Source organism: Saimiri boliviensis, chromosome 11 (assembly GCF_048565385.1).
Source record: "Saimiri boliviensis isolate mSaiBol1 chromosome 11, mSaiBol1.pri, whole genome shotgun sequence".
Classification (NCBI taxonomy): domain Eukaryota; kingdom Metazoa; phylum Chordata; class Mammalia; order Primates; family Cebidae; genus Saimiri; species Saimiri boliviensis.
In genome coordinates, this window is record NC_133459.1 from 19,214,757 (window position 1) to 19,242,351 (window position 27,595).

Sequence of the window (27,595 nt, forward strand, 5' to 3'; positions counted from 1 at the left end):
AGTCCAGGAGTTTGAGACCAGCCTGGGCAACATGGCAAAACTCCATCTATACACAGCCCCCCCAAAATACAAAAATTATCTGGGTACTGTGGCATGCGCCTGTGGTCCCAGCTACTCAGGAGGCTGAGATGGAAGGATTGCTTAAGCATGGGAGGTCGAGGCTGCAGTGAGCTGTGACTGTGCCACTACACTCCAGCCTGGCAATAAGGTGAGACCCTGTCTCAATAAGAAAAAAAAAAATCTATAATCAAAATTATTCATCATTTTCAAGGGACTAAAGCAATGAGGTATATAGGTGTGCCTTGCTTTATGTAACTTCACCATACAAAAACCATAAAGATGAAAATATTAAAGATTATTCACATTAGGTATTCTCTAATGCCCTTGAATATTCTGGTATCATCCTATACCCTACCCCCAATCCACAAAGTGAAAACCACTATCTTGAATTCTGTCATCTGATTGTTCCATTTCTACCACTTATGTAGCAGCTCTAAATATTTCCTGATAAGGTTTTATTATTTATTTATTTATTTTTAAGTTGGGGGTCTCACTATGTTGCCAGGTGGGACTTGAACTCTGGGGCTCAAAGATCCTCCTGCCTCAGCCTCTTGAGCAACCGAGGCTAGTGTGCACCACCGCACCCAGCTCCATAAGGTTTTAGAAACATGGCTCAAGATACATTTTTTTCTGATTCAGTATTGGTTAACTATACATCCAATCCATGATGCTCCAATATATGCAAAAAAGCACAGCATGAAGCATAAGCTCTTTAAGCAAAGTGAAAGTCAGGATACAGATCAAGATTTTTTCAACCTCATTTTTCAAACTATACTCTAAACATTTGTATTTATTCATTTTATTATAAATATGTGTGTGTGTATGCATATGTATTTTATTATTTCCCTTTTTTTCTTTTAAACTGAAGTCTCATATTTATTCAGACAGGGTCTTGCTATTTCACCCAAGTTAGAGTACAGTGGCACTATTATGGCTCACTGCAGCCTTGACCTCCCAGGCCAAGTGATCCTTAGCAAACTAATGCAGGAACAGAAAACCAAATACTGCATGTTCTCACTTATAGCTAAATAATGAGAACTAAATAATGAGAACACATGGACACATAGAGGGGAACAACACACACTGGAACCTATCAGAGGGAGGAAGGAGACGAAAAAGAACTATGGGTACTAGGCTTAACTTACGGGTGACAAAACAATCTGTACAACAAACCCCCATGACACAAGTTTACCTATATGACAAACCTGAAAATGTACCCCTCACCTTAAAATACAAATTAAATTTTAAAAAGAGAGAAAGAGACAGGGAGAGGGAGGAGAGAGGAGAGAGGAAAGGAAAAGAGAGAGAGATGTGAGAGAGAAGTTGGGGAGGGTGGGGTGAGGGAGGGAGGTATACTACTGATGGCAGTGGCTGCTGCCAACATGCTGGCTGTAGCAGGGTGGCGCAGCTGGGACTGTACACTGCTTGGAGCAGGTGGGAACCCTGTCCCTTCTGAGTTGGGATGGGAGCTCGCTGTACTGCTACAGCCAACCAAACTGCAGCTGTGGATCCAAGCCTCTCTGTGCTCTTGGGGGAGCTGGGAACAGGCAGAATCTCCCCTCCCAGGTGCTGTTGCAGCTGCCAGACCCGTGGCTGCAGACCTGGGCCTCCCACTCCACAAAGCAGGCAGGAGCCGGGATGAGTGGGAACCTTGCCTCTTCTGAGTTGGTGGGGTGGGAGCTCTGGGGTGCAGCTGGGGCGGCCCTCCCAGGCATATAGGACCTGAGTGTCTCTGCAACCTACACTCTTGGGTGCCCTAGGAAGAATCCCCTGTCCCTGCAGGCTCAGGGATATCTGCTCCCTGATCTTGGATCAGGGTAGGGACCAAGCCCCAGGGCCATGAATGGCAGCAGGAGACAGAGTCCTGGGTGGAAGGGGGCAGGGTCCCCAGTAAGGACCCACCCTCATGCAAGGGAGGGCCTGAAGGCTGGGGGCTGGGTTGTCAGTCCAGCAGACTGCAGTGGGGACTCATGGTGCCTCTTCCCGGCCCACCCATGGCCACCTATGGACCAATCGACTTGTACTTCCTCCCCTCTAAGGTCCATAAACGCCCTGGGCTCAGCCAGAGCAGGGCAATAGATGGCTAGAGGACGAAGAGGACAGAGAGGCGATGGGAGGACCAGCTGCAGAGAAGAGCACCTTCTCTGCTGAGAGCTGCAAAGACCACCTGCCAGCAGAGAGGAGCTACCCTCTCCACTGAGAGCTTCAGAGAGACCTGCAGAAATGCCCAAATGACCTGCCTGTAGAGAGGAGCTATCCTCTCCAGAGCCTCCTCTCTGCAGAGAGCTGAACACTCCACGGGACAACCTGCCTACTAGAGAGGAGCTACCCACTCCTCTGAGCTGTTCTAACACTAAATAAAACTCTTCTTCACCTTTCACTTGTCTGCGTACCTCATTCTTCCTGGATGTATGATAGGAACTTGGGCAAAGGCGCCAGGGCCACAGAGGTTTCTAGCCAAAAAAACTTGACACCCTAGAGATCCTGTAACACTACTGCTTAAGCATTTTGACAGTCACAGCCTCAAAAGCTACTTTAGCTTGAAATGGCTGAAATAACGGCCAGCCGCAGCACTGGCCTCTGTCAACTGCCAGGCAGATTAAAAGATACAACTCCAATCCTTGGAAAATTAAGTCCTTATTGTTCAACCTGGAACCAGGAAGCTGCACCAGAAATGGTGATGCCAGTTTCCTAGCTGTCTGACACAGGGCTGGGTGCTGGCAGGTTCTATGCAAAATTCCCAAATTCACTAAAATTTATCAGACTCTTTTTACATCATGCACTCCCCCGGTGTTGATAATGCATGTATTTAACCAGACTCCACAGTTCCAAGACAGTTGGCTCTAATAGATCTTGCCAGTTCAATAGTTGTGTCAGTGGAGGGACTGATTCCTGGAGCTTCCTACTTTACCATCTCCCCTATTATCTATACAACAATTTTCTTTTCTTTTCTTTTTTTTCTTTATTTGAGACCGAGTTTCACTCTTGTTACCCAGGCTGGAGTGCAATGGTGCGATCTTGGCTCACAGCAACCTCCGTCTCCTGGGTTCAGGCAATTCTCCTGCCTCAGCCTCCTGAGTAGCTGGGATTACAGGCATGCACCACTATGCCTAGCTAATTTTTTTGTATTTTTAGTAGAGACGGGGTTTCACCATGTTGACCAGGATGGTCTCGATCTCTTGACCTCGTGATCCACCCGCCTTGGCCTCCCAAAGTGCTGGGATTAAAGGCTTGAGCCACCACGCCCGGCCTATACAACAATTTTCAAATATTAAACCAACCTTTTATTTCTGGGATAAACCCTACCTTATGTTTTTTTATTTTTCCAAGATGGAATCTTGCTCTGTTGCTCAGAGGTAGAGTGCAATGATGTGTTCTCGGCTCAATGCAACCTCCGCCTCCCACGTTCAAGTAATTCTCCTGCCTCAGCCTCCCGAGTAGCTGGGATTACAGGCATATGCCACCCTGCCTTGCTAAATTTTGTATTTTTAGTAGAGACGAGGTTTCACCAAGTTGGTGAGACTGGTCTCAAACTCCTGATCTCATGATCTTTGGCCTCCCAAAGTGCTGGGATTACAGGCAAGAGCTACTGCACCTAGCCAACCCTACCTTATTATAATGTATTACTCTTTTTATATATTGTTGGATTTGATTTTCTAAAATTGCATTGGGAATTTTTTCTCAATGTTTATGAGGCATATTAGTCTATAGATTTTTGAACTGTCTTTGGTTTTGGTATCAGACTAATGCTAGCCTCATAGAAGTACTCTCTTCTCTCCAATATTCTGGAATGGTTGTTGTAGAATTCTTTTGATAAATGGGTATTATTCCTCTTTAAATGTTTGGTAGAATTAAGCCTGGAGTTGTTTTGTGGGAACATTTTAAATTACAAATTCAATCTCTTTAATAGATATGCAGGTTATTCATCTCTTGAGATAGCTCGAGTAGTCTGTATCTTTTTTTTTTTTTTTTTTTTTTTTGAGACAGAGTCTCACTCTGTCACCAGGCACCAGGCTGGAGTGCAGCGGCACAATCTCGGCTCACTGCAACCTTCGCCTCCTGGGTTCAAGCAATTCTCCTGCTTCAGCCTCCTGAGTAGCTGGGACTACAGGCGCACGCCACCATGACCAGCTAATTTTTGTATTTTTAGTAGATATGGGGTTCACCATGTTGGCCAGGATGGTCTTGATCTCTTGACCTTGTGATCCGCCTGCCTCAGCCTCCCAAAGTGCTGGGATTACAGGCGTGAGCCACCGCACCCCAGCCTAGTAGTCTGTATCTTTCAAGAAATTTGTGACCAGGCATGGTGGCTCACGCCTGTAATCCCAACACTTTGTGAGGCCAAAGCAGGTGGATCACTTGACGTTGGAAGTTCAAGACCAGCCTGACCAACATGGTGAAACCCTATCTTTACTAAAAATACAAAATTAGTGGGTGTGGTGGTGCATGCCTGTAATCCCAGCTACTCAGGAGGCTGAGCCAGGAGAATCCCTAGAACCTGGGAGGCAGAGGTTGCAGTGAGCTAAGATCGAACCCTTGCACTCCAGCGTGGGCAACAAGAATGAAACTCCGACTCAAAAAAAGAAAGAAAGAAAGAAAGAAATTTATTCATTCCAACTAGATTGAGTTATAAGACAGGGTCTCTGCTGTCTAGGCTGGGGTGTAGTGGCATGATTACAGCTCACTGTAGCCTTGTCCTTCTGGGCTCAAGTGGTCCTCCCACCTCAGCCTCTCAAGTAGCTAGGATTACAGGCATGTACCATGCCTGGCTTATTTTTTGTAAAGGTGGGGTTTTACCATGTTTCACAGGCTGGTCTTGAACTCCTGGGCTCAAGTGATTTGCCTGCCTTGGCCTCTCAAAGTGCTGGATTATAGGCATGACCTACCACGCCTGGCTAGTATTTACCGACATAAAGACAGACTATTCATAAAATTTCCAGGCCAGGCGTGGTGGCTCATGCCTGTAATCCCAGCACTTTGGGAGGCCGAGGCGGGTGGATCACGAGGTCAAGAGATTGAGACCATCCTGGTCAATAAGGTGAAACCCCATCTCTACTAAAAATACAAAAAATCATCTAGGCATGGTGGCACGTGCCTGTAATCTCAGCTACTCAGGAGGCCGAGGCAGGCGAATTGCCTGAACCCAGGAGGCAGAGGTTGCGGTGAGCCGAGATCACGCCATTGCACTCCAGCCTGGGTAACAAGAGCGAAACTCCATCTCAAAAAAAAAAAAAAAAAATTTCCTCACCCACTTTTATGTATATAATCTATGATGATATTACCTCTTTCATTCTGGATATTAGTAATATATACCTTCTTTTCAAACTTTTTTTTCCTGATCAATCTGGCTAGAGGTTTATCAATTTTATCTTCTCCTCAAAGAACCAGGTTTTTTTTTTTTTTTTTTTTTGAGATGAAGTCTTGGCGTCTTGCCCAGGCTGGAGTGCAATGGCATGATCTTGGCTCACTGCAACCTCTGCCTCCTGGAGAACCAGCTTTTGATTTCACTGGTTTTTCTCTAAAAAGTCTTCTATTTCATTGATTTATGATATAATGTTTATTATTTCCTTTATTTTATTTACTTGAAGCTCTTATTTTTCTTATTTATTTATTTAGTGACAGGGTCCTGCTCTGTTGCCTGGGCTGGTCTCTAGAGCTCCTGGGCTCTAGCAATCCTCCTGTCTTGGCCTCCCAAAGTGTTGGGATTATAGGCATGAGCCACTGCACTTGGCCTTATTTTTCTAATTTCTTTTTTTTTTTTGAGACGGAGTTTCGCTCTTGTTACCCAGGCTGGAGTGCAATGGCGCGATCTCGGCTCACCGCAACCTCCACCTCCTGGGTTCAGGCAATTCTCCTGCCTCAGCCTCCTGAGTAGCTGGGATTACAGGCATGTGCCACCATGCCCAGCTAATTTTTTGTATTTTTAGTAGAGACGGGGTTTCACTATGTTGACCAGGATGGTCTCGATCTCTCGACCTCGTGATCCACCCGCCTTGGCCTCCCAAAGTGCTGGGATTACAGGCTTGAGCCACTGTGCCCGGCTATTTTTCTAATTTCTTAAGGTTGAAGCTGAGGTCATTGATTTAGAGCCTTTCTTCTTTTCTAAATATCGATGGCATGTTGTGCTTATGTTTTTATTCAGTTAAAAATGTTTTTACTATCCTTTTTGATTTCTTCTTTGACCCATGTGTTTGTAGAACTATGTTATTAAGTGTCTCAATATGCATTGCCCTAACTCTTAAAGGTTAGTTTAGCTGCACAGGGAATTCTACATTTACTGCTAGTTTCTCAGCATTCTAAGATTATTCTACCATCTTCTGGCTTTCATGGTTGCTACTGCAAAGTCTCTTTTTTTTTTTTTTGTGCATACTTTTTTGAGAGGAGGCAGGTAGGTAATGTGCTTCTTCTTTCCAGCTTCTTTAAAACCTTCATTTGTCTTTGATATCATGCAGTTTCACTAAAATATAATTATCCTGTTTGGCATATATAGGCTTTCATTATGGATTTGTGTATTTTATCAGTTCTATAAGTCTCAACTACTGTCTCTTCAAATATTGCCTCTTCTCCATTCAGTCTAATTTGCCTTCTCGGACTCCAATTAGATAGGTTAGACATTCTCTCATTCTTTCCTCCAAATCTCCTAACATATCTTAGATAGCTACTTACTACTTTTGCTGTGTGCATGTGTGGCATTTTTTAAATTTGTTTCTGCATTCTTGCGACAGGCCCTCACTCTGTCTCTTTGGTTGGTGTGCAGTGGTCTGATGGTTTCTCACTGCAGCCTTAAACTCCCGGACTCTGGTGATCCTTCCGCCTCAGTTTCTCGAGTAACGTAGGACTACAGGTGGACCAATACACCCAGCTAATTTTTTTTTTAGTAGAGACAAGTCTCACTATGTTATCAAGGCTGATCTCCAACTCCTGGCTTCAACAGATTCTCTTGCCTCAGTCTCCCAAAGTACTAGGATTAAAGGCATAAGCCACTGCACCAAACCTTTTTATTGTTTGTTTGTTTTTTTCCAAATCTCTTTAGCCATTTGAACTAGTCTCATTTGCTCATTTTTGTGATTCCTTCTCTTTAATATAGTGTTATTTTATACTCTGAATGATAAGTACATTACCTCAACTCCCTGGAGTCTAAATCTACTACTTACTGTCTGTTGACTTTTATGTTTACTTCTTTCATTGTATGTTACATGAACACCAAGTGTCAACTTACATATTTAGATAATGTATGTTTTTAGAAAACAAGGGGACCGGCCAGGCGCGGTGGCTGAAGCCTGTAATCCCAGCACTTTGAGAGGCCGAGGTGAGTGGATCACGAGGTCAAGAGATTGAGACCATCCTGGTCAACATGGTGAAACCCGGTCTCTACTAAAAATACAAAAAATTAGCTGGGCATGGTGGTACATGCCTGTAATCCCAGCTACTCAGGAGGCTGAGGCAGGAGAATTGCCTGAACCCAGGAGCGGACGTTGCGGTGAGCTGAGATTGCGCCATTGCACTCCAGCCTGGGTAACAAGAGTGAAACTCCGTCTCAAAAAAAAAAAAAAAAGAAAATAAGGGGACCTAAGCTGAGGATGTTTCTCCAAAGAGCATTTTGATTTGCTTCTTCTGGGAGCTGAGGTGATACTGAACTGGGACTAAATCAACTTTTTTCATGACATCTGGCAGTATTTGTAATAGTATCTTCCCATTGGGCTGTATGTCCTTTGGGTAATATGCCCTTCACATGTAATTATTATTCACAGTTCAGGTTTCATCTCTGGCTTTTCTCCCTCACTAATTCTTTTAGTCCACTTGGAGGAAATTACTTCCACCTCTTCTGAGTTCAGCAACATATCAGAAGTTACGCTTCATACAGGTTCTTACTGCTGTGGCAAGAATACTCTTCAGTGTTCTAGACTACAACCAAAAAAAAAGCTAATCCCTAGAAACCTAATATAATGTCTTTCTCCAGAACAATATACTTACTTTAAAGTCATTTTCAGATTGTATTCTTGTTCTCTTTTTACCTACAATGATTTTTTTTCCCTCCTTATTCCTGATTTGGTGGGCTGTCTTAGCTTTAGTTTTCCTCATGTGTTTTAGGATTTTGATTTTCAGTAATGTTTTAAGAAAGTTTTGTTTTCTTTCTGCTACTTTTCTTGATCTAATTTGTTTTATGGTTATCTCAACCTAACAGCCCACAAATCCTCCTGTAAGACCAGGTTATACTGACCATGAAGTCTTCTGCTTTGTGGATTTCTGGATCTAGTTACCAAGTCAGTAGGCAGGGTAGCTAAGGTTCTGGCTTTAGTAAGTTATGTCTATTTCCTTGCACTTAATTTATCTGTGCAGTTTCAAGCTATAAGCTTGTCTCTAATCTTCTACCTTACAAGGGTAATACTAGTCCCCATTCCCCACAGAGTAACTTCTGGCTGCTTCAGTTTGCCATCAGACCCAGAAATCAAGAGGCAGCTTTGGCCCTGTCACACTGCTTTATCTGTCAACTTCGTTTCTACTTCCTGTAGCTTGTTTTTCTATAGGTTGCTAAGTCTTTTACATTTTATTTTTTAAAATACCAATTATCTAGACCAGGCACAGTGGCTCACGCCTGTAATCCCAGCAGCACTTTGGGAGGCTGAGGCAGGTGGATCCCCTGAGGTCAGGAGTCTGAGACCAGCCTGACCAACATGGAGAAACACTGTCTCTACTAAAAGTACAAAATTAGCCAGGTGTGGTGGTGCATGCCTGTAATCCCAGCTACTTGGGAGGCTGAGACAGGAGAATCGCTTGAATCTGGGAGGTGGAGGTTGTGGTAAGCCGAGATCACGCCATTGCACTCCAGCCTGGGTAACAAGAGTAAAACTCCATCTCAAAAAGGGAGGGAGGGAGGGAGGGAGAGAGGAAGGAAGGAAAGATCAATCATCTAATGACCACAACACAGTTAGAGTGGCTTTAAAAGCATGAACTTAAAATGACATCTTTACTGAGACTCCTATTTTGATGTAATTTTAATGACTAGATACTAAGGAAATTATCTTCATTTCCTTTAAATACTATCAAACAACAAAACACAAGCCTTGTCCTTACCTGCTCCAAAAGAAAATTATGTACATCTTCCCCTTCTGGTAAAAAGTCCTTCCAGCTGAGGTCAGCCTCCCTCCATAAGGCTCCCACTTTCTTATGGCTCTAAAATAGAGAATACCCAATCCATTTACTTTCACAGTGGAAGAATAGGAAAAAAAAAAAAAAAAGATTTGCCTGAAGTCAAGAGTACAGAACCCAAAAAGCTGAGAATTCGAAACTTTACCAGTGGCCATATTGGCGCACACCTGTAGCCATAGCTACTTGGGAGACTGAGGTGGGAAGATAGTTTTCACCCAGGAATGTGAGTCTAGCCCAGGCAACACACACAGCAACACCTTGGTCTCAAAAACAAACAAACTTTTCCTCACTGATAAAAAGTTAATCTCTTAGGACTTGTTACTTTCAAACTAAGATGTCTGAATGTACATAAATATAATAGTGAATAAGTACAGCTGCTTAAGGTTAAATAATTCATTTATGAGATAATTGGGGAGCTACAAGCTGGTAATTTGGGATTTATAAATATAAACATCAAAAAGAGTCCAATACATAGAGTTTATAAATTCCACACTGTGTCTTTTCCTAGATAGCTCTGTATGTATCTGATATTAAAGCCACTGAAGGGACGGGCGCCGTGCCTTATGCCTGTAATCCCAGCACTCTGGGAGGCAGAGATGGGTGGATCACGAGGTCAGGAGTTCAAGACCAGCCTGGCCAAGATGGTGAAACACCACCTATAAAAAATTAAAAAAAAAAAAAAATATATATATATATAAATAAGCCACTGAAGAAGCCTTACTAGACTCCCTCTTCATAATAGACCACAGTGATGCTGCCTGACATAAGGATTCTTAAGGCAATTGTTGCTCCTGAACTAGGAATGAGAAGTGTTTCAAGGGCAAGAAGCACAAGGTTGAGCCCAAGAGAGACAATAAAGAAGAGCTGTTGTCAGGTAGAAAAACATGAAGAAGTACAAGTCCACTACCTGAAGAAAGTCACAGTGACAAAGGAAAATGCCAGGTTTGAGGCTGCAGTTGTCTCTGAGAGCCATGTATTAATTACTTCATAGAGTAACTTGTCTAAGGCATAGCTGAAAATTTAACGGAACCAGAATTTGAACTGAGGCATCTGGCTCCAAAGCTTACACTCTTTGAGAATTTAGTTTTATTTAGAAGTAGGAATGTGCTGTTTCTACAAATAAAAGTAAGAATGTCAGTTTTATTTTTATTTATTATTATTATATTTTGAGACAGTTTTGCTCTGTTGCCCAGGCTGGAGTGCAGTGGCACAATCTTGGCTCACCGTGACCTCTGCCTCCCAGGTTCAAGCAATTCTCTGCCTCAGCCTCAAAGTAGCTGGGATTACAGATGCCCTTCCACCAAGCTTGGCTAATTTCTGTATTTTTAGTAGAGATAGGATTTCACCATGTTGGCCAGGCTGGTCTCCAACTCCTGACCTCAAGTGATCCACCCACCTTAGCCTCCCAAAGTGCTGGGATTACGGATGTGAACCACTGTACTGGCCAGAATGTGAGTTTTAAATAAGGACTAAAGTCAAGTAGGTTAGAGAGGAGGAAATTTTGGACATAAAAACTAGGGTTCAGTAAAAATTTTACTGCCGTTAAGCAAGAACAGTATTAGCAAATAATCAACTAGAACTAGAGACCAGGATATTTAGTGTAACTGTTTATGAATAACGACCACACAAAAGGGATACAGAAGGACTTGTGTATCAGAGGGAGAAATGAAACACACTGGCTTTTAAAAAACTCAATGCTTATAAAAACATTGAAATCTATTATCCAATGTCTTTGGCTCAGGCGCAAGTCAGTCAGAAATTACTCCAGAATCATCATTTCTGAGTTCTATTTTGTTTTGACGTCTGTCATCTTAGACATTTCATTCCATTTGTGATGCCACAACATTTCCCCAAACCTCTTAGACTTCTAACAGACACTTCCACTCTTTTGAAATTATTGGTTTAGATTTAACTGTTTTCATCGCTTCTCGGCCTTTTGGCTAAGATCAAGTGTAGATTTATCTGTTTCCCACTTTATAAATTGACAGCCTGCCACAGACTTTACAGACTGACAGCCTCCAGCTCTACAGAGCTTTTCTTTGAGATCTATTAAAATGTATAAATGATATGCCCATTTTGTTTCAAGGGAAGAAAAAATTATCAACCATAAATAAAACATGTCTTGAGATTCTTAAGAATTATACCAAATTTAGTCAGGATTAAATAATTGTTTCCCCAGAATATTAGTAAACAGAAGGACAAAAAAAATACACCTCAGAAAAAAACTGGATTGAAGCAGAGACCTCAATCTTTTTTCAGAGAATAAAAGAAAATGGAATTACTTACACCCTGAGACCTAAGCTATTCACAGATAACCCAGATGAAGATCACTGCCCTTCCTAATAATGCTGTAGAGGCTGGCACTCAGTTTAACACTTACCATTTGTTTGCATAGAAGGTGCAATATTTCAGAAAGCAAGACTCCAGCTCTTCCAACAGGAAGTAAAGGTTTGCTAAATTCTCTGTAAAAGAAAGGAGCAGTAATTAAGCACCGCTAATGAAATCCTCTCTTCTAGAATAAGAGGCAAACAATGTGTGACCAAAAACCAGATACTGTGCAACCTAAGTAATACTGGGCAAGCCAAAGCTCCAGTACATGCTCTAAGTTATTTTCAGCAGAAATTCCTGAAAAGGAACATGAGAATTCGTGGTTTTCCCTTTTTCTTTATTTCTTTCTTTTTTTTGAGACGGAGTTTCACTCTTGTTGCCCAGGCTGGAGTGCTAATGGCACATTCTCGGCTCACCACAACCTTCGGCTCACCGCAACCTCCGCCTCCTGGGTTTAAGTGATTCTCCTGCCTCAGCCTCTCAAGTAGCTGAGATTACAGGCACGTGCCACCACATCTGGCTAATTTTTTGTATTTTTAGTAGAGACGAGGTTTCGCCATGTTGGCCAGGATGGTCTCTATCTCTTGACTTCGTGATCCACACGCCTCAGCCTCCCAAAGTGCTGGGATCACAGGCATGAGCCACCGCGCCCGGCCAGTTTTTCCTTTTTCTTTAACCACTTCAGTGATAGAAGCAACACAAAGATCAGACTCAGTAATCTGTTTGTTTATGTAAATTCTGCTTCAAGCCAAAAGGAGGAGCACCTTACGTAACAGGGAGTTGTCATGCTTTTATAAAGTATTTTTAAGAAAGGAAGCTTTTCTTTATGGAAGAAATTATGGATGAAACAGAGAAGGAGCCGGTTTTTTAATAGTCTAAATCAGTAATTCCCAAACTGTATTCCACAGGATATCTATACTCTAAGTGAGGCAATGCCAAATTAAACAAAGCTAGTTTTTATTTATCGCTTTACTACAGGGATTCTCATAAACTTTAATGTGCTAAGTATGTTTAGTTAATCTCAAAGAAAAGGCACGTGACAGTGTGCAAAGCCTGACTATATTAACAACTTTTGTGGAATACTAGTGTTTCGAAGAACAGAGTTTGGGAATCACTAGTGTATATAATGTGGCATCAATTCTCCACTCACATCCAAATCTAGGATACCTGAGATTTCAGTTCCTTTTATTATAATCATCCTTTTATTCAGTCTAACAAGCTCTAAGGGGGAACTATAACTACTTATAGCACTAGTGCAATGACAGACACAAAAGCCAGATTAACATTAAGCTTCTAGAAGCAGTCATCTTCCGGTTACATGATTCGGGAGCCAATCTATCGTCGCCACTACCCCCAACAGACCACAGGGATGTCATATCCCCAACATGTCTCAGGTGTAGACCTAGCATAATGTAACATTTTTACACTGAAATTAAAGAGATTAAAGAGTCACAGGCTGCATTTAAGAGTCTACAAAGGCAATAATGGGACAGTACTATGCTAGAGAGCTAGCAGGTGAGTTATGTCTGAGTTTTACTTGATATATCAAGATAAACAAGTATAACTTACACAGTAAGTTCTCTCATGGAGATTCCACCTTCTTTTAACATGGGGGTCACCAGTTCAGCAAGGTATAACCAAATATGGGGAATATCAATGGCCATGTCATCTGCCAATTCCAAAGTTTCTGAAAAACTGAAAAGGAACAGGTGGTAAAAATCGTATGCAAATGTAATTCAGAAGTTAAGATTAAATAAAGACATCAAAAATCAGTCATGAAGTACAAATTCATCACCTGCTATGTTAGGCACAGTCTAGGCACAAAGTGACTGGTAAACACATTACCATTCTCAAAGAGCTTATATTAGTGTGGGGAAAAAAGACTTGAACAGACCAAAGCATACTGGCAGATAAAGCTAATATTCTGAAGAATATGAGGTATGGTACCAGAGGAAGGTCAGAAAATACCTCTATATAAAGGTGATATTTGACAGCCTTAAAATGATGAAAAGGAAGACAATCCTGTGACGTTCTAGGGGAAAAACTATCCATTTAATCCTGCACTATAAAGAATTCACCACAGTTGAATAACATATCCTGAGTCAGTTAAAAGCACTGACTAAACACTTACTGTAATGCAGATCTGACAAAAATAGAAGAAAAGACAAAAATCTTTGTCCTTGAGGAACCTTACAATGGAGAAAAATCTGGATGGATGTAAAAGAGTCTGACATCATCACTAACATTACCATCATTATTACATGACGGTAACACGAACTGTTCTATCTCTACAGAAATGCTAATGGTTTCAGGCTTTTGTGCTATGAAATATAAACATTTCTCAACGTAAAGCAAATGGGAATTATATATAAAACTGGAAAATTGAATAAAAAATATTAGCAGTCTTATGTAGGCTAAAAATCAGAGCTATTCATTTGGAAGTATAAACAAACAATTCAAGACTTTGTTAATTATTTCCACATACAATATATTAAAAAGTACAAGAGCAAATGAATTTAACTGGAGACAAACATATAACTGCAAGTCATAAGGAAAGGGAAGAATGAATGGAAGGGCTAAGAGCAGGTGGTATTTTGTATTCATACCCTTTCAGATCTCTGCAATTGTAAAATGTGTGCTTTTCCACTGTAGTTCCAGGTTCCAGCCAAAGTAAGCCATCCTTTTTTCAGAGGCCTACATCTCACTAAAATGTTTCACTTAAAAAGAGTTACCACTATAGGCAGGGTCACCATTCTGAAGCTGCCATTTCAAAACAGTTTGCAGCTCAGCCATATTACCTAACTCTGGGCTTCATGAATCCTTAATTCCAATTTTCTCACTTCATAGCTTGCAATTATTTGACATCTATTTGCTATACCACAGATGCTGAGGACAGTATCTGTTGTATGGCAAATAGATGCCAAGTAATTGCAGGTTTTCTCATTATGTACATACTTTGGGTTCAGTTCAGTTCAGTTCCACTGATGAAACATAAGCTGGCTGGACTCCAGGATCTCTAGGTTAATCACCTGATCCTGCCAATTCATGCTCTGTGGGCTAGCAGCATAAATTAAGCTGTTTAATGGGCCCAAGAGACAACTATAGCCATGCTGGTCTTTCAGCAGTATATCTGGTGCTATTTTTATCTCATTACAAATAAAATACACCCATATTCTTGCCTTGGTTTTTTACTCCTTGATGACTCAGTTCATCATGGGACAGTCTGCAGAACACAATCAGTGGTCAAATCTCTACTGCTAAGAAAAAACTTTCTTTGGCTGAACATAGAATTTCCATAGAACAAGCCTGTAAAAGGCTTATATTTTTTTTAGGTTTACAGTTCCTAAATCCTGTTGCATGATTCTAAGAGAAAAACCCTAAGTGTGCTGAAGCACCTAGGTAATAACTGTCTTTCTGTCTTTGCACTGCTACACAGCCTATAATAATGCTTTGCACAATACGTATTTTCTAAAAGCTGAAAAAATGAAACAGAACTACATCAAACCCCTGCCTCTTGGCATATAGTGACCATCACAGCCATTGGACTGAACTTTGGTAGGGTCTACATACACAAGACTGCAGATATCCCTCTGCTCATTTCAACTACAAAAGCTCCACTTTATTTTATATACTGGGCTCTTGTCTAAAATTTAATTGAAGAAAGGTATACAGATTTAAAATAAAAATATTTTAAAATTTTACTTTAGTAAAGTTCTGATTAAAAAAAATTTTAAGGCCGGGCACAGTGGCACAAGCCTGTAATCCCAGCACTTTGGGAGGCTGAGGCGGGTGGATCACAAGGTCAAGAGATCGAGACCATCCTGGTCAACATGGTGAAACCCCGTCTCTACTAAAAATACAAAAAATTGGCTGGGCATGGTGGCGTGTGCCTGTAATGCCAGCTACTCAGGAGGCTGAGGCAGGATAATTGCCTGAACCCAGGAGGTGGAGGTTGCGGTGAGCTGAGATCGCGCCATTGCACTCCAGCCTGGGTAACATGAGCGAAACTCCGTCTCAAAAAAAAAGAAAAAAATTTTTAAAAAGCAAAATAATGCTACCACAATTGAAAGTGGCATTGCCAAAATAATGAGAAAAACAAATTACAAAATGGCAGTAGCAAGTCCTTATCAATCAATAATTATGTCAAATGTGAACAGATTAAATTTTCCAATCAAAAGATCGAGTGGCTAAATAGATTAAAAAACAAGATCTGGCCAGGCACAATGGCTCATGCCTGTAATCCCAATACTTGAAGAGGTCAAGGCAGGAGGATTACTTGAGCCTAGGAGTTGGAGACCAGCCTGGGCAATGTAAGGAGTATCTGTCTCCACAAAAAAATTAAAAAAAATTAGCCAAGCATCATGATGTATGGCTGTGGTCTCGGTTACCCAGAAGGATTGCTTGAGACCAAAAGGTAGAGGCTGCAGTGCACCTTGATTGTGCCACTGCACTCCAGCCTGGGAGACAGAGCATGACTGTCTCCAAATTTAAAAACTAAATAAATGAAAAATGAGATCCAACCATAAGCTGCCTATAAGAGATTCACTTTACCACTAAGGACATTCACAGACTGAAAATGAAGCGATTAAAAAAAAGCTATTTCATGAAAATGAAAATCAAAAGAGGGCAGGGTAGCAATACTTATATGAGACAAAAAGGACATTAAGTCAAAAACTATAAAAAAAGACAAAGGTCATTATGTAATGATAAAGCAATCAATTTACTAAGAGGATATAACAATTATAAATACATATGCACCTCACATTGGAGCACCTAAATACATAAGGCAATTAATGATCTGAAGGGAAAGATAAACTACAATACAGTAAGAGTAGGGGATCTGAATACCCTTCTTTCAACAATGAACAACTCATGTAGACAGAAAGTAAGGAAACATTGGACTAGAATTATACTTTAAACCAAAATGAAATATACAAAATATTCCATCAAACAGCAGCAGAATACATATTCTTCTAAAGTGCAAATAAAACATTCTCCCCGATAGATCGTATGTTAGACCACAAAAAGAGTCTTTTTTTTTTGTTTTTTTTTTGAGACGGAGTTTTTGCTCTTGTTACCCAGGCTGGAGTGCAATGGCGCGATCTCGGCTCACTGCAACCTCCACCTCCTGGGTTCAGGCAATTCTCCTGCCTCAGCCTCCTGAGTAGCTGGGATTATAGGCACGCGCCACCATGCCCAGCTAATTTTTTGTATTTTTAGTAGAGACGGTGTTTCACTATGTTGACCAAGATGGTCTCGAGCTCTCGACCTTGTGATCCACCCACCTTGGCCTCCCAAAGTGCTGGGATTACAGGCTTGAGCCACCGCGCCCGGCCAAAAAAAGTCTTAACAAATTTAAGAGGACTGAAATCATATCAAGTACCTTTTCGGATCACAATGCAATAAAACTAGAAATCAGTAACAAGAGAAATATTGAAAAACATACAAATATGTGAATGTTAAACAACATCCTCCTAAACAACCAATGGGTCACAGAAGAAATCAGAAAGGAATTTAAAAAACTACCTTGAGACAAATGAAAAGGACACACCATATACCAAAATTTATAGAATGCAACAAAAAGCACTAAGAGGAAAATGTAGAGCAACCAGTATCTACATCAAAAAAGAAAAAAGTTCTCAAACTTTGTAACATTACACATCAAAGAACTAGAAAAAGAACAAACTAAGCCCAGAGTTAGCACAGAGAAGGAAATAACAAACATCTAAAAGAAATAGATGCAACAGACACTTAAAAAACCAAAGGAAAAAAATAGTGAAACTTAAGTGTTTTTTGGAAAAATTAACAAAATCAAGAAACTCTTATCTAGACTAGGAGAAAAGAGAGAAGACTCAAATAAAATAAGAAATGAAAGAGGAGATATTACAACTGATACTACAAAAATGCAAAGGTTCATAAGAAACCACTATGATCAATAATATGGATAATCTAGGGAAAAAAAGATAAACTCACAGATACAGCCAACAAATCAGGACTTGAATCATGGCCAGGTGCACTGGCTTAAACCTGTTATCCCAGCACTTTGGGAGGCCAAGGTGGAAGGACAGTTTGAATTTCGGAGTTCAAGACCAGCTTGGGTGACATAGTGAGACACCATCTCTCCAAAAAATAAAAAATTAGTTAGCACAGTGGCATGCATCTATTGTCCTAGCTACTGGAGAAGCTGAGATGGGAGGATCACTTGAGCCCAGGAGGCTGAGGTTGCAGTGAGCCACAATGAAGCCACTGCACTCCAGCCTGGGTGAGAGAGCAAGAAAGACCCTATCTGAGAAAGAAAGAAAAAAAAAAAAAAAAGCCCAGGACTAGATAGCTTCGCTCCTGAATCCTACCGAACACTTAAGGAAGAACAAATTCTTCTCAAACTCTTAAAAAAATTGAGGTTAAGAAAATATTTCCCAAGTCATTTTACAAGGTCAGTATAGCAATCCTCTCACCTCAGCCTCCTGAGTAGCTGCAACAGGCACCTACCACCATGCCCAGATAGTTTTTGTGTTTTTTGGTAGAGATGGGGTTTCACCATGTTGCCCAGGCTAGTCTCAAACTCCTAAGTGCAAGCAATTTGCCCACTTTGGCCTCCCAGAGTGTTTTTTATTTTTAAAGACAGGATCTCACTCTGTTGCCCAGGCTGGGGTGCAGTGATGCTATCATAGCTCACTATAGCCTTGAACTCCTGGGCTCAAACAATCTTCTTGCCTCAGCTCCGAAGTAGCTGTTAACTATTGTTACATGCCACCATGCACAGCTAATTCTTTTTTATTGTACTTTAGGTTGTGGGGTACATGTGCAGATTATGCAGGATTGTTACACAGGTATATACATGGCAAGGTGGTTTGCTGCCTCTATCTACCCCCATCACCTATAGCTGGCATTTCTCCCCATGTTTTCTCTCCCCAACCTCCCCACTCACTGCTGTCCCTCCTCTAGCCTCCCCCAACAGACCCCAGTGTACGATGTTCCCCTCACTGCGTCCATGGGTTCTCATTGTTCAACACCTGCCTATGAGTAAGAACATGCAGTGTTTGATTTTCTGATCTTTTGTCAGTTTGCTGGGAATGATGGTTTCCAGATTCATCCACGTCCCTACAAAGGACACAAACTTATAGTTTTTTTATGGCTGCATAGTATCCCATGGTGTCTATGTGCCACATTTTCCCTGTCCAGTCTATCATTGATGGGCATTTGGGTTGGTACCAGGTCTTTGCTATTGTACACAGTGCCACAATGAACATACGTGTACATGTGTCTTTACAATAGAATGATTCATAATCCTTTGAGTATATATCCAGTAATGGGATTGCTGGGTCAAACAGAATTTCTATTTCTAGATCCTTGAGGAGTCACCACACTGTCTTCCACAATGACTGAACTAATTTACACACCCACCAACAATGTAAAAGTGTTCCTATTTCTCCACATCCTCTCCAGCATCTGCTGTCTCCGGATTTTTTAATGACTGCCATTCTAACTAGCATGAGATGGTATCTCAATGTGGTTCTGATTTGCATTTCTCTAGTGACCAGTGATCATGAGCATTTTTTTACATTTTTATTGGCCTCATATGTCTTAAAAAGTATCTGTTCATATCTTTCACCCATTTATGAATGGGATTGTTTTTTTTCTTGTAAATCTGTTTAAGTTCTTTATAGATTCTGGATATTAGCCCTCTGTCAGATGGGTAGATTGCAAAAAATTTTTTCCTATTCTGTTGGTTGCCGGTTCACTCTAATGATTGTTTCTTTTACTGTACAAAATCTCTGGAGTTTAATTAGGTCCCATTTGTCTATTTTGGCTTTTGTTGTCAATGCTTTTGGTGTTTTAGTCATGAAGTCCTTGCCTATGCCTATGTCCTGAATGGTTTTGCCTACGTTTTCTTCTAGGGTTTTTATGGTGTTCGGTCTTATGTTTAAGTCTTTAATCCATCTGGAGTTAATTTTAGTGTAAGGGGTCAGGAAGGGGTCGTTTCTGCTTTGTGCACATGGCTAGCCAGTTTTCCCAACACCATTTATTAAACAGGGAATCTTTTCCCCATTGCTTGTTTTTGTCAGGTTTGTCAAAGATCAGATGGTTGTAGATGTGAGGCATTGCCTCCGAGGCCTCTGTTCTGTTCCATTGGTCTACATCTCATTTCAGTACCAGTATCACGCTGTTTTGATTACTGTGGCCTTGGAGTATAGTCTGAAGTCAGGTAGCGTGATGCCTCCAGCTTTGTTCTTTTTGCTTAGGATTGCCTTGGCTATGTGGGCTCTCTTTTGGTTCCATATGAAGTTTAAGGTGTTTTTTTCCAGTTCTGTGAAGAAGATCACTGATAGCTTCATGGAGATAGCATTGAATCTATAAATTACTTTGGGCAGTATGGACATTTCACTAACTTGATGCTTCCTAACCGTGAGCAAGGAATGTTTCTCCATCTGTTTGTGCCCTCTTATTTTTCTGAGCAGAAAAATAAGCAGGTTTGTAGTTCTCCTTGAAGAGGTCCTTTATATCCTTTGTTAGTTGTATTCCTAGGTATTTTATTCTCTTCATAGCAACTGTGAATGGGAGTTCACTCTTGATTTGGCTCTTAGTCTGTTACTGGTGTATAGGAATGCTTGTGATTTTTGCACATTGATTTTGCATCCTGAGACTTTGCTGAAATTGCTTATCAGTTTAAGGACATTTTGGGCTGAGACAATGGGGTCTTCTTTTTTTTTTTTTTTTTTTTTTTAAGACGGAGTTTCGCTCTCGTTACCCAGGCTGGAGTGCAATGGTGCGATCTCGGCTCACCGCAATCTCCGCCTCCTAGGTTCAGGCAATTCTCCTGCCTCAGCCTCCTGAGTAGTTGGGATTACAGGCACGCACCACCATGCCCAGCTAATTTTTTGTATTTTTAGTAGAGACAGGGTTTCACCATGTTGATCAGGATGGTCTTGATCTCTTGACCTTGTGATCCACCCGCCTCGGCCTCCCAAAGTGCTGGGATTACAGGCTTGAGCCACCGCAATGGGGTCTTCTAAATATATAATCATGTCATCTGCAAACAGAGACAATTTGACTTCCTCCTTTCCTAATTGAATACCCTTTATTTCCTTTTCTTGCCTGATTGCTCTGGCTAGAACTTCCAATAGGAAGGAGTGGTGAGAGAAGGCATCCTTGTCTAGTGCCAGATTTCAAAGGGAATGCTTTCAGTTTTTGCCCATTCGGTATGATATTGGCTGTGAGTCTGTCGTAAATAGCTTTTATTACTTTGAGACACGTTCCATCCATACCAAGTTTATTGAGAGTTTTTTAGCATAAATGGCTGTTGAATTTTGTGGAAGGCCTTCTCTGCATCTACTGAGATAATCACGTGGTTTTTGTCTTCGGTTCTGTTTATGTGGTGGATTACGTTCAGACTTGCGTATGTTGAACCAGCCTCGCATCCCTGGGATGAAGTCTACTTGATCATAATGAATAAGCTTTCTGATGTGCTGTTGCAATCGGTTTGCCAGTACTTTATTGAAGATTTTTGCAACTATGTTCATCATGGATATTGGCCTGAAGTTTTCTTTTTTTTGGTTGAGTCTCTGTTGGGTTTTGGTATCAGGATGATGTTGGTCTCATAAAATGATTTGGGAAGGATTCCCTCTTTTAGGATTGTTTGGAAAAGTTTTAGAAGGAGTGGTACCAGCTCCTCTTTGTACGTCTGATGGAATTTGGCTATGAACCCATCTGGACCTGGACTTTTTTTGGTTGGTAGGCTATTAATTGCTGCCTCAACTTCAGCCCTTGTTATTGGTCTATTCAGGGTTTCAATTTCTTCCTAGATTAGGCTTGGGAGGGTGCAAGTGTCCAGGAATTTATTCATTTCTTCCAAGTTTACTGGTTTATGTGCATAGAGTTGTTTGTAGTAATCTCTGATGGTAGTTTGTATTTCTGTGGAATCGGTGGTGATATCCCGTTTATTGTTTTTTATTGTATCTATTTGATTCTTCTTTCTTTTATTAATCTGGCTAGCAGTCTGTCTATTTTGTTGATCTTTTAAAAAAACCAGCTCCTGGATTTATTGATGTTTTTCGAAGGGTTTTTTGTGTCTCTATCTCCTTCAGTTCTGCTCTGATCTTAGTTATTTCTTGTCTTATGCTAGCTTTTGAGATTTTTTGATCTTGCTCCTCTAGCTCTTTCAATTTTGATGATAGGGTGTCGATTTTAGATCTTTCCTTGCTTTTCATGTGGGCATTTATTGCTATAAATTTCCCTCTAGACACTGCTTTAAATGTGTCCCAGAGATTCTGGTACGTTCTTGTTGGTTTCAAAGAACATCTTTATTTCTGCCTTTATTTCATTGTTTATCTAGTCAACATTCAGGAGTCAGTTGTTCAGTTTTCATGAAGTTGTGAGGTTCTGAGTTAATTTCTTAATCCTGAGTTCTAATTTGATTGTACTGTGGTCTGAGAGACTGTTTGTTATGATTTCCACTCTTTTGTATTTGCTGAGGGGTGACTTACTTCCAATTATGTGGTCAATTTTAGAGCAGGTGCGATGTGGTGCTAAGAAGAATGTATCCTCTGTGGATTTGGGGTGGAGACTTTTGTAGATGTCTATTAGGTCTGCTTGGTCCAGATCTGAGTTCAAGTCCTGGATATCCTTGTTAATTTTCTGTTTTGTTGTTCTAATATTGACAGTGGAGTGTTAAAATCTCCCACAATTATTGTGTGGAGTCTAAGTCTCTCTGTAGATCATTAAGAACTTGCTTTATGTATCTGGGTGCTCCTGTATTGGGTCCCTATATATTTAGGGTCATTAGTTCTTCTTGTTGCATTGATCCTTTTACCATTATGTAATGCCCTTCTTTGTCTCTTTTCATCTTTGTTGGTTTAAAGTCCATTTTATCAGAGACTAGGATTGCAACTCCTACTTTTTTTTTTTGGCTCTACATTTGCTTGGTAAATCTTCCTCCATCCCTTTATTTTGAGCTTACGTGTGTCCCTGCATGTGAGATGGGTTTCCGGAATACAGAACACAGATGGTTCTTGACTTTTTATCCAATTTGTCAGTCTGTCTCTTTTGATTGGGGCATTTAGCCCATTTACATTTAAAGTTAATTTTTTTTTTTATACATACACACACACACACACACACACACAAACACACACACACATTATATATAACCTTCAACCGCATTTCATCTCTTGCCCAACATTGCCTTCTAAAAATAGTTGACAGCAAAAACTTTATTGAGCTGCTCCTAATCAATTTGAAACTTTTATCTCCTGTTCTTGTGTTTAAGATCCAGTGATATATTTTTAGTGAAACTTAATAGCTTGTTTCTCAATTCTGTGTTTTTCTGACCTTCATATTTCTTTTTTTTTTTTTAAGAAAGAGAAAAATAATAAGAAAAAGAATAAAGAAGAGGAAGAAAGAGAAAGAGGAAGAGGGAGAGAGAATAGGGGTATTGCTTCGTTGCCCGGGCTAGAATGCAGTCTAAATATGGGTATGCCTACAATTATCCTTAATAATGGAGACATGAAAGAAAATGAGGGAAGAGAGTAACAAACAAGGAGCCAACCAACATTTCATTTAAACTTCTAAGTTGATATGATGTGGTACTGATAAGAGTGTATATTTTGTGTAAAGCGGAGAGTTCTATAAATGTTAATTACGTTTACTTGTTCCAGATCTGAGTTCAAGTCCTGGATATCGTTGTTAATTTTCTGTCTCATTGATCTGTCTAATATTAATGTTGAAGTCTCCCACTATTATTGTGTGGGAGTCTAAGTCTCTTTATAAGTCTTGTATGTCTGGGTATTCCTGTATTGGGTGCGTATATATTTAGGACCTTTAACTCTTCTTGTTGTTGCACTGATTCTTTTATCATTATATAATGTCCTTCTTTGCTTCTTTTGATCTTTGTTGCTTTAAATACTATTTTATCAGAGGCAAAAATTGTAACTTCTGCTTTTTACTTATTTATTTTTGCTCTCTGGTTAGTTGGTAAGTCTCTCTCCATCCTTTGTTTTGAGTCTTTGTGTATCCTTGAATGTGAGATGGGTCTGGATGCAGCATACAGTTTTAGTTTTTTGTCCAAATTGGCTGTCTGCCTTTGAATTGGGGAATTTAGTCAATTTAAATTTAGAATTAATAATAACATATGTGAGTTTAATACTGCCATTTGCCCATTAGTTGATATAAATTCTTCATTATATTAATGTTCTTTACTTTTTGGTATTTTTTAGAAAGGCTGATACTGTTTGTTCCTTTCTATGTGTAGTGGTTCTTTCAGAAGCTCTTGTAAAGCAGGCCTGGTGGTGATGAATTCTCTGAGTGCTTGCTTGTTCACAAAAAACTTTATTTTTCCTTCACTTATGAAGCTTAGTTTGGCTGGATGTGAAATTCTTGGTTGAAAATTCTTTTCTTTTTTTTTTTTTTTTTTTGAGACGGAGTTTCGCTCTTGTTACCCAGGCTGGAGTGCAATGGCGCGATCTCGGCTCACCGCAACCTCCGCCTCCTGGGCTCAGGCAATTCTCCTGCCTCAGCCTCCTAAGTAGCTGGGATTACAGGCATGCGCCACCACGCCCAGCTAGTTTTTTTGTATTTTTAGTAGAGACAGGGTTTCACATGTTGACCAGGATGGTCTCGATCTCTCGACCTCGTGATCCACCCGCCTCGGCCTCCCAAAGTGCTGGGATTACAGGCTTGAGCCACCGCGCCCGGCCGAAAATTCTTTTCTTTAAGGATGTTGAATATTGGTCCCCACTCTCTTCTGGCTTGTAGGGTTTCTGCTGAGAGATCTGCTGTAAGTCTGATAGGCTTCCCTTTGTGGGTAACCTGACCTTTCTCTCTGGCTGCCCTTAGTATTTTCTCCTTCATTTCAACCCTGGTGAATCTGACGATTATGTGCCTTGGAGTTGCTCTTCTTGAGGAATATCTTTGTGGTGTTCTCTGTATTACCTGGAGTTGAATATTATCCTGCCTTACTAAGTTGGGAAAATTTTCCTGAATAATATCCTGAAGCATATTTTCCAGCTTGGATTCATTCTCTTCGTCACATTCAGGTACACCTATCAAGCGTAGATTAGGTCTTTTCACATAGTCCCATATTTCTTGGAGACTTTGCTCATTCCTTTTTATCCTTTTTTCTCTAATCTTGTCTTCTAGTTTTATTTCATTAAGTTGGTCTTCGACCTCTGATATCCTTTCTTCTGCTTGATCAATTCGGCTGTTAAAACTTGTGCATACTTCACATAGTTCTCGTATTGTGTTTTTCAGCTCCATCAATTCACTTATTTTCCTCTCTAAATTTTGTATTCTTGTTGACATTTCGTCAAACCTTTTTTCAAAGTTCTTAGTTTCTTTAGATTGTGTTAGAACAAGTTCTTTTAATTCACAGAAGTTTCTTATTATCCACGTTTTGAAGCCTGCTTCTGTAATTGGAACACACTCTTTCTCCATCAAGCCTTGTTTCGTTGCTGATGAGGAACTGGGATCCCCTGCTGAGGAAGAGGCGTTCTGATCTTGGGTATTCTCAGCCTTTTTTGACTGTTTTCTTCCCTTCGTTGTAGATTTATCCATCTGTGGTCTTTATAATTACCGTCTTTGTAATTGGGTTTCTGACTGGACGTCCAACTTACTGATTCTCAGCACCGAAACCTGAGCAACCCACTGCACCGACTAAATCAGCAGCGTTAAGATTGGTGGTGCTTTTCTGACTCTGCACCGAGAACCGATGCTCTGAGGCGCTGGCAAAACCGCCTTGCCGGTCACAAGAGTCGCGCTGGCGACCCGTGGGGCTCCTCCGCTGGGAATCTCCTGGTGCGTGAGCAACAAGAATTCATGTGAAGGTGTGGTGTCCTCTCGTTCTTTGCGTTTTCACTGGGAGCTACAATCCCGAGCTGCTAGTGATCAGCCATCTTGGATCTCTCTCCTCTAAAGTTAATATTGTTATGTGTGAGTTTGATCCTGCCATTTTGATTCTAGCTGGTTGTTTTGCCTGTTAGTTGATGCAGTTTCTTCATTGTGTCGATGGTCTTCACCATTTGGTACATTTTTGGAGTGGCTGGTACTGGTTGTTCCTTTCCATGTTTAGTGCTTCTTTCAGGAGCTCTTGTAAGGCAGGCCTGGTGGTGATGAAATCTCTCGGCAATTGATTGTACGTAAAGGATTTTATTTCTCCTTTGCTTATGAAGCTTAGTTTGGCTGGATATGAAATTCTAGGTTTTCTTTTAAGGATGTTGAATATCAGCCCCCACTCTCTTCTGGCTTGTAGGGTTTCTGCTGAGAGATCCGGCATTACTAATTTTTTTAAGAGATGGGGTCTTGCTGTGTTGGCCACGCCTTGACCTCCTGGCCTCAAGCCATCATCCCACCTTAGCTTCCCTAGTAGCTGAGATTACAAGTGTGAGTCACTGTGTCCAGCTTATGTAGGGTCTTTTACTAATGTAGAACTGCTGTACGCAGTAATAAAAGTTCCAGAAAAGTAGTCAAGGCAGAGATAAGAATTTCTTCTCCAACAAACTGCTCCCAAAGTGAAATACTAATGTATCAATCTCCCTGTAGGGTACATATTTTGTGTCTATTGTCCACTCTAATTTTTACTATCTTGGTATTCATTTCCTTATTACACTTTCAAAGTCATTCCAATTCTGCGATGAATAGCAAATTGCACTCAACTATATTTACTAGACAGTTTTTTAAAAGAAACTTTCTGGGGCTGGGTGTGGTAGCTCACACCTGTAATCCCAGCACTTTGGGAGGCCAAGGAAGGCGGATTGCCTGAGGTCAGGAGTTCGAGACCAGCCTCGTCAACGTGGTGAAACCCCATCTCTACTAAAAATACAAAAAATTAACTGAGTGTAGTGGCATGCGCCTGTAATCCCAGTTACTCTGGAGGCTGAAGCAGGAGAATTGGTTAAACCCAGGAGGCGGAGGTTGCAGTGAGCCAAGATCATACCATTGCATTCCAGCCTGGGTGACAGAGCGAGACTCAGTCTCAAAAAAAAAAAAAAAGTTTTGGGCTGGGCACGGTGGCTCACGCCTGTAATCCCAGCACTTTGGGAGGCCGAGGCGGGTGGATCACGAGGTCAAGAGATCAAGACCATCCTGGCCAACATGGTGAAACCCGTCTCTACTAAAAATACAAAAAAATTAACTGGGCATGGTGGTGCATGCCTGTAATCCCTGCTACTCAGCAGGCTGAGGCAGGAGAATTGCCTGAACCCAGGAGGCGGAGGTTGCGGTGAGTCGAGATCGCGCCATTGCACTCCGGCCTGGGTAACAAGAGCGAAACTCCGTCTCAAAAAAAAAAAAAGGTTTCTGAAATCATGATTTAAAAAGACCGTATCAACACACTATTTGAAGTGCATGTACCTATATAATAATGCTTCTACCTATCTACCTACTGACCTAATTTGTATCATAAAGATTTAGATTTACATTTAGTATTTAGTCCTTCTACCTACTGACCTAATTTGTATCATAAAGATTTAGATTTACATTTAGTATTTAGTCCTGCAAACATCAGGAGCATGGCTTGATGTTATCTTTGTGGAGGTGTATTTTACATAGAGCAATTATATAACATCCTGTAAGGAAAATTCCAAAGGAGCCAAAAACTATATTCATAAAGCCTATTTGAAACTTTTGTCTATTTCACTACCTTGCAGCAGTGCATACTCTGAAGAGAACTATAGGGAGAAATGGCAGATTAGTAGCTATCTCACCAGGGACCAGTATACAGGGAAGCTTTCTGCTTTCTAACCTTCCCAGAGTTATCATTGGCTTGGCGAGGTTTCAGAAGTTGACATCTAAGCAGTAGCAGCATCCAAAGAAGCTGACCTCAGAGGCTCTTCCACAACACTACGAAAGGACAATGCTATCTTTGTAGGTAAAGAATAAAGAAACAAAAGACAGGGTATCTTCATGGGTCCAATTAAATGGCCTGTCTTGACAGTATGAGCCATTTATAACTCAGGTTTTAGAAGGGATTGTGAAATTCTAATCTACTTGCAGGAAGGCTCTTGGTGGACACTGACATGAAGCTATCCGCGCATTTCCCTCTTAGGAAAAGGTGGGCACTAAATTG

The 27,595-nt window shown here is 40.9% G+C and overlaps 1 protein-coding gene across 32 annotated transcripts in view; it reads right to left on the bottom strand.

Annotated features, from left to right (window-relative positions):
* Positions 1-27,595, bottom strand: part of EIF4G3 (eukaryotic translation initiation factor 4 gamma 3) — a 371,563-nt gene that overhangs the window by 8,923 nt on the left and 335,045 nt on the right. For all 32 annotated transcript variants that reach the window (XM_074380218.1, XM_074380217.1, XM_039473805.2 and 29 more), the window contains 3 exons: positions 13,108-13,233; positions 11,591-11,672; positions 9,136-9,234 (listed from right to left, as the gene is read on the bottom strand). In XM_074380218.1, the coding sequence (XP_074236319.1) occupies positions 9,136-9,234; positions 11,591-11,672; positions 13,108-13,233 (307 nt within the window). The remainder of the gene's footprint in view (positions 1-9,135; positions 9,235-11,590; positions 11,673-13,107; positions 13,234-27,595) is intronic.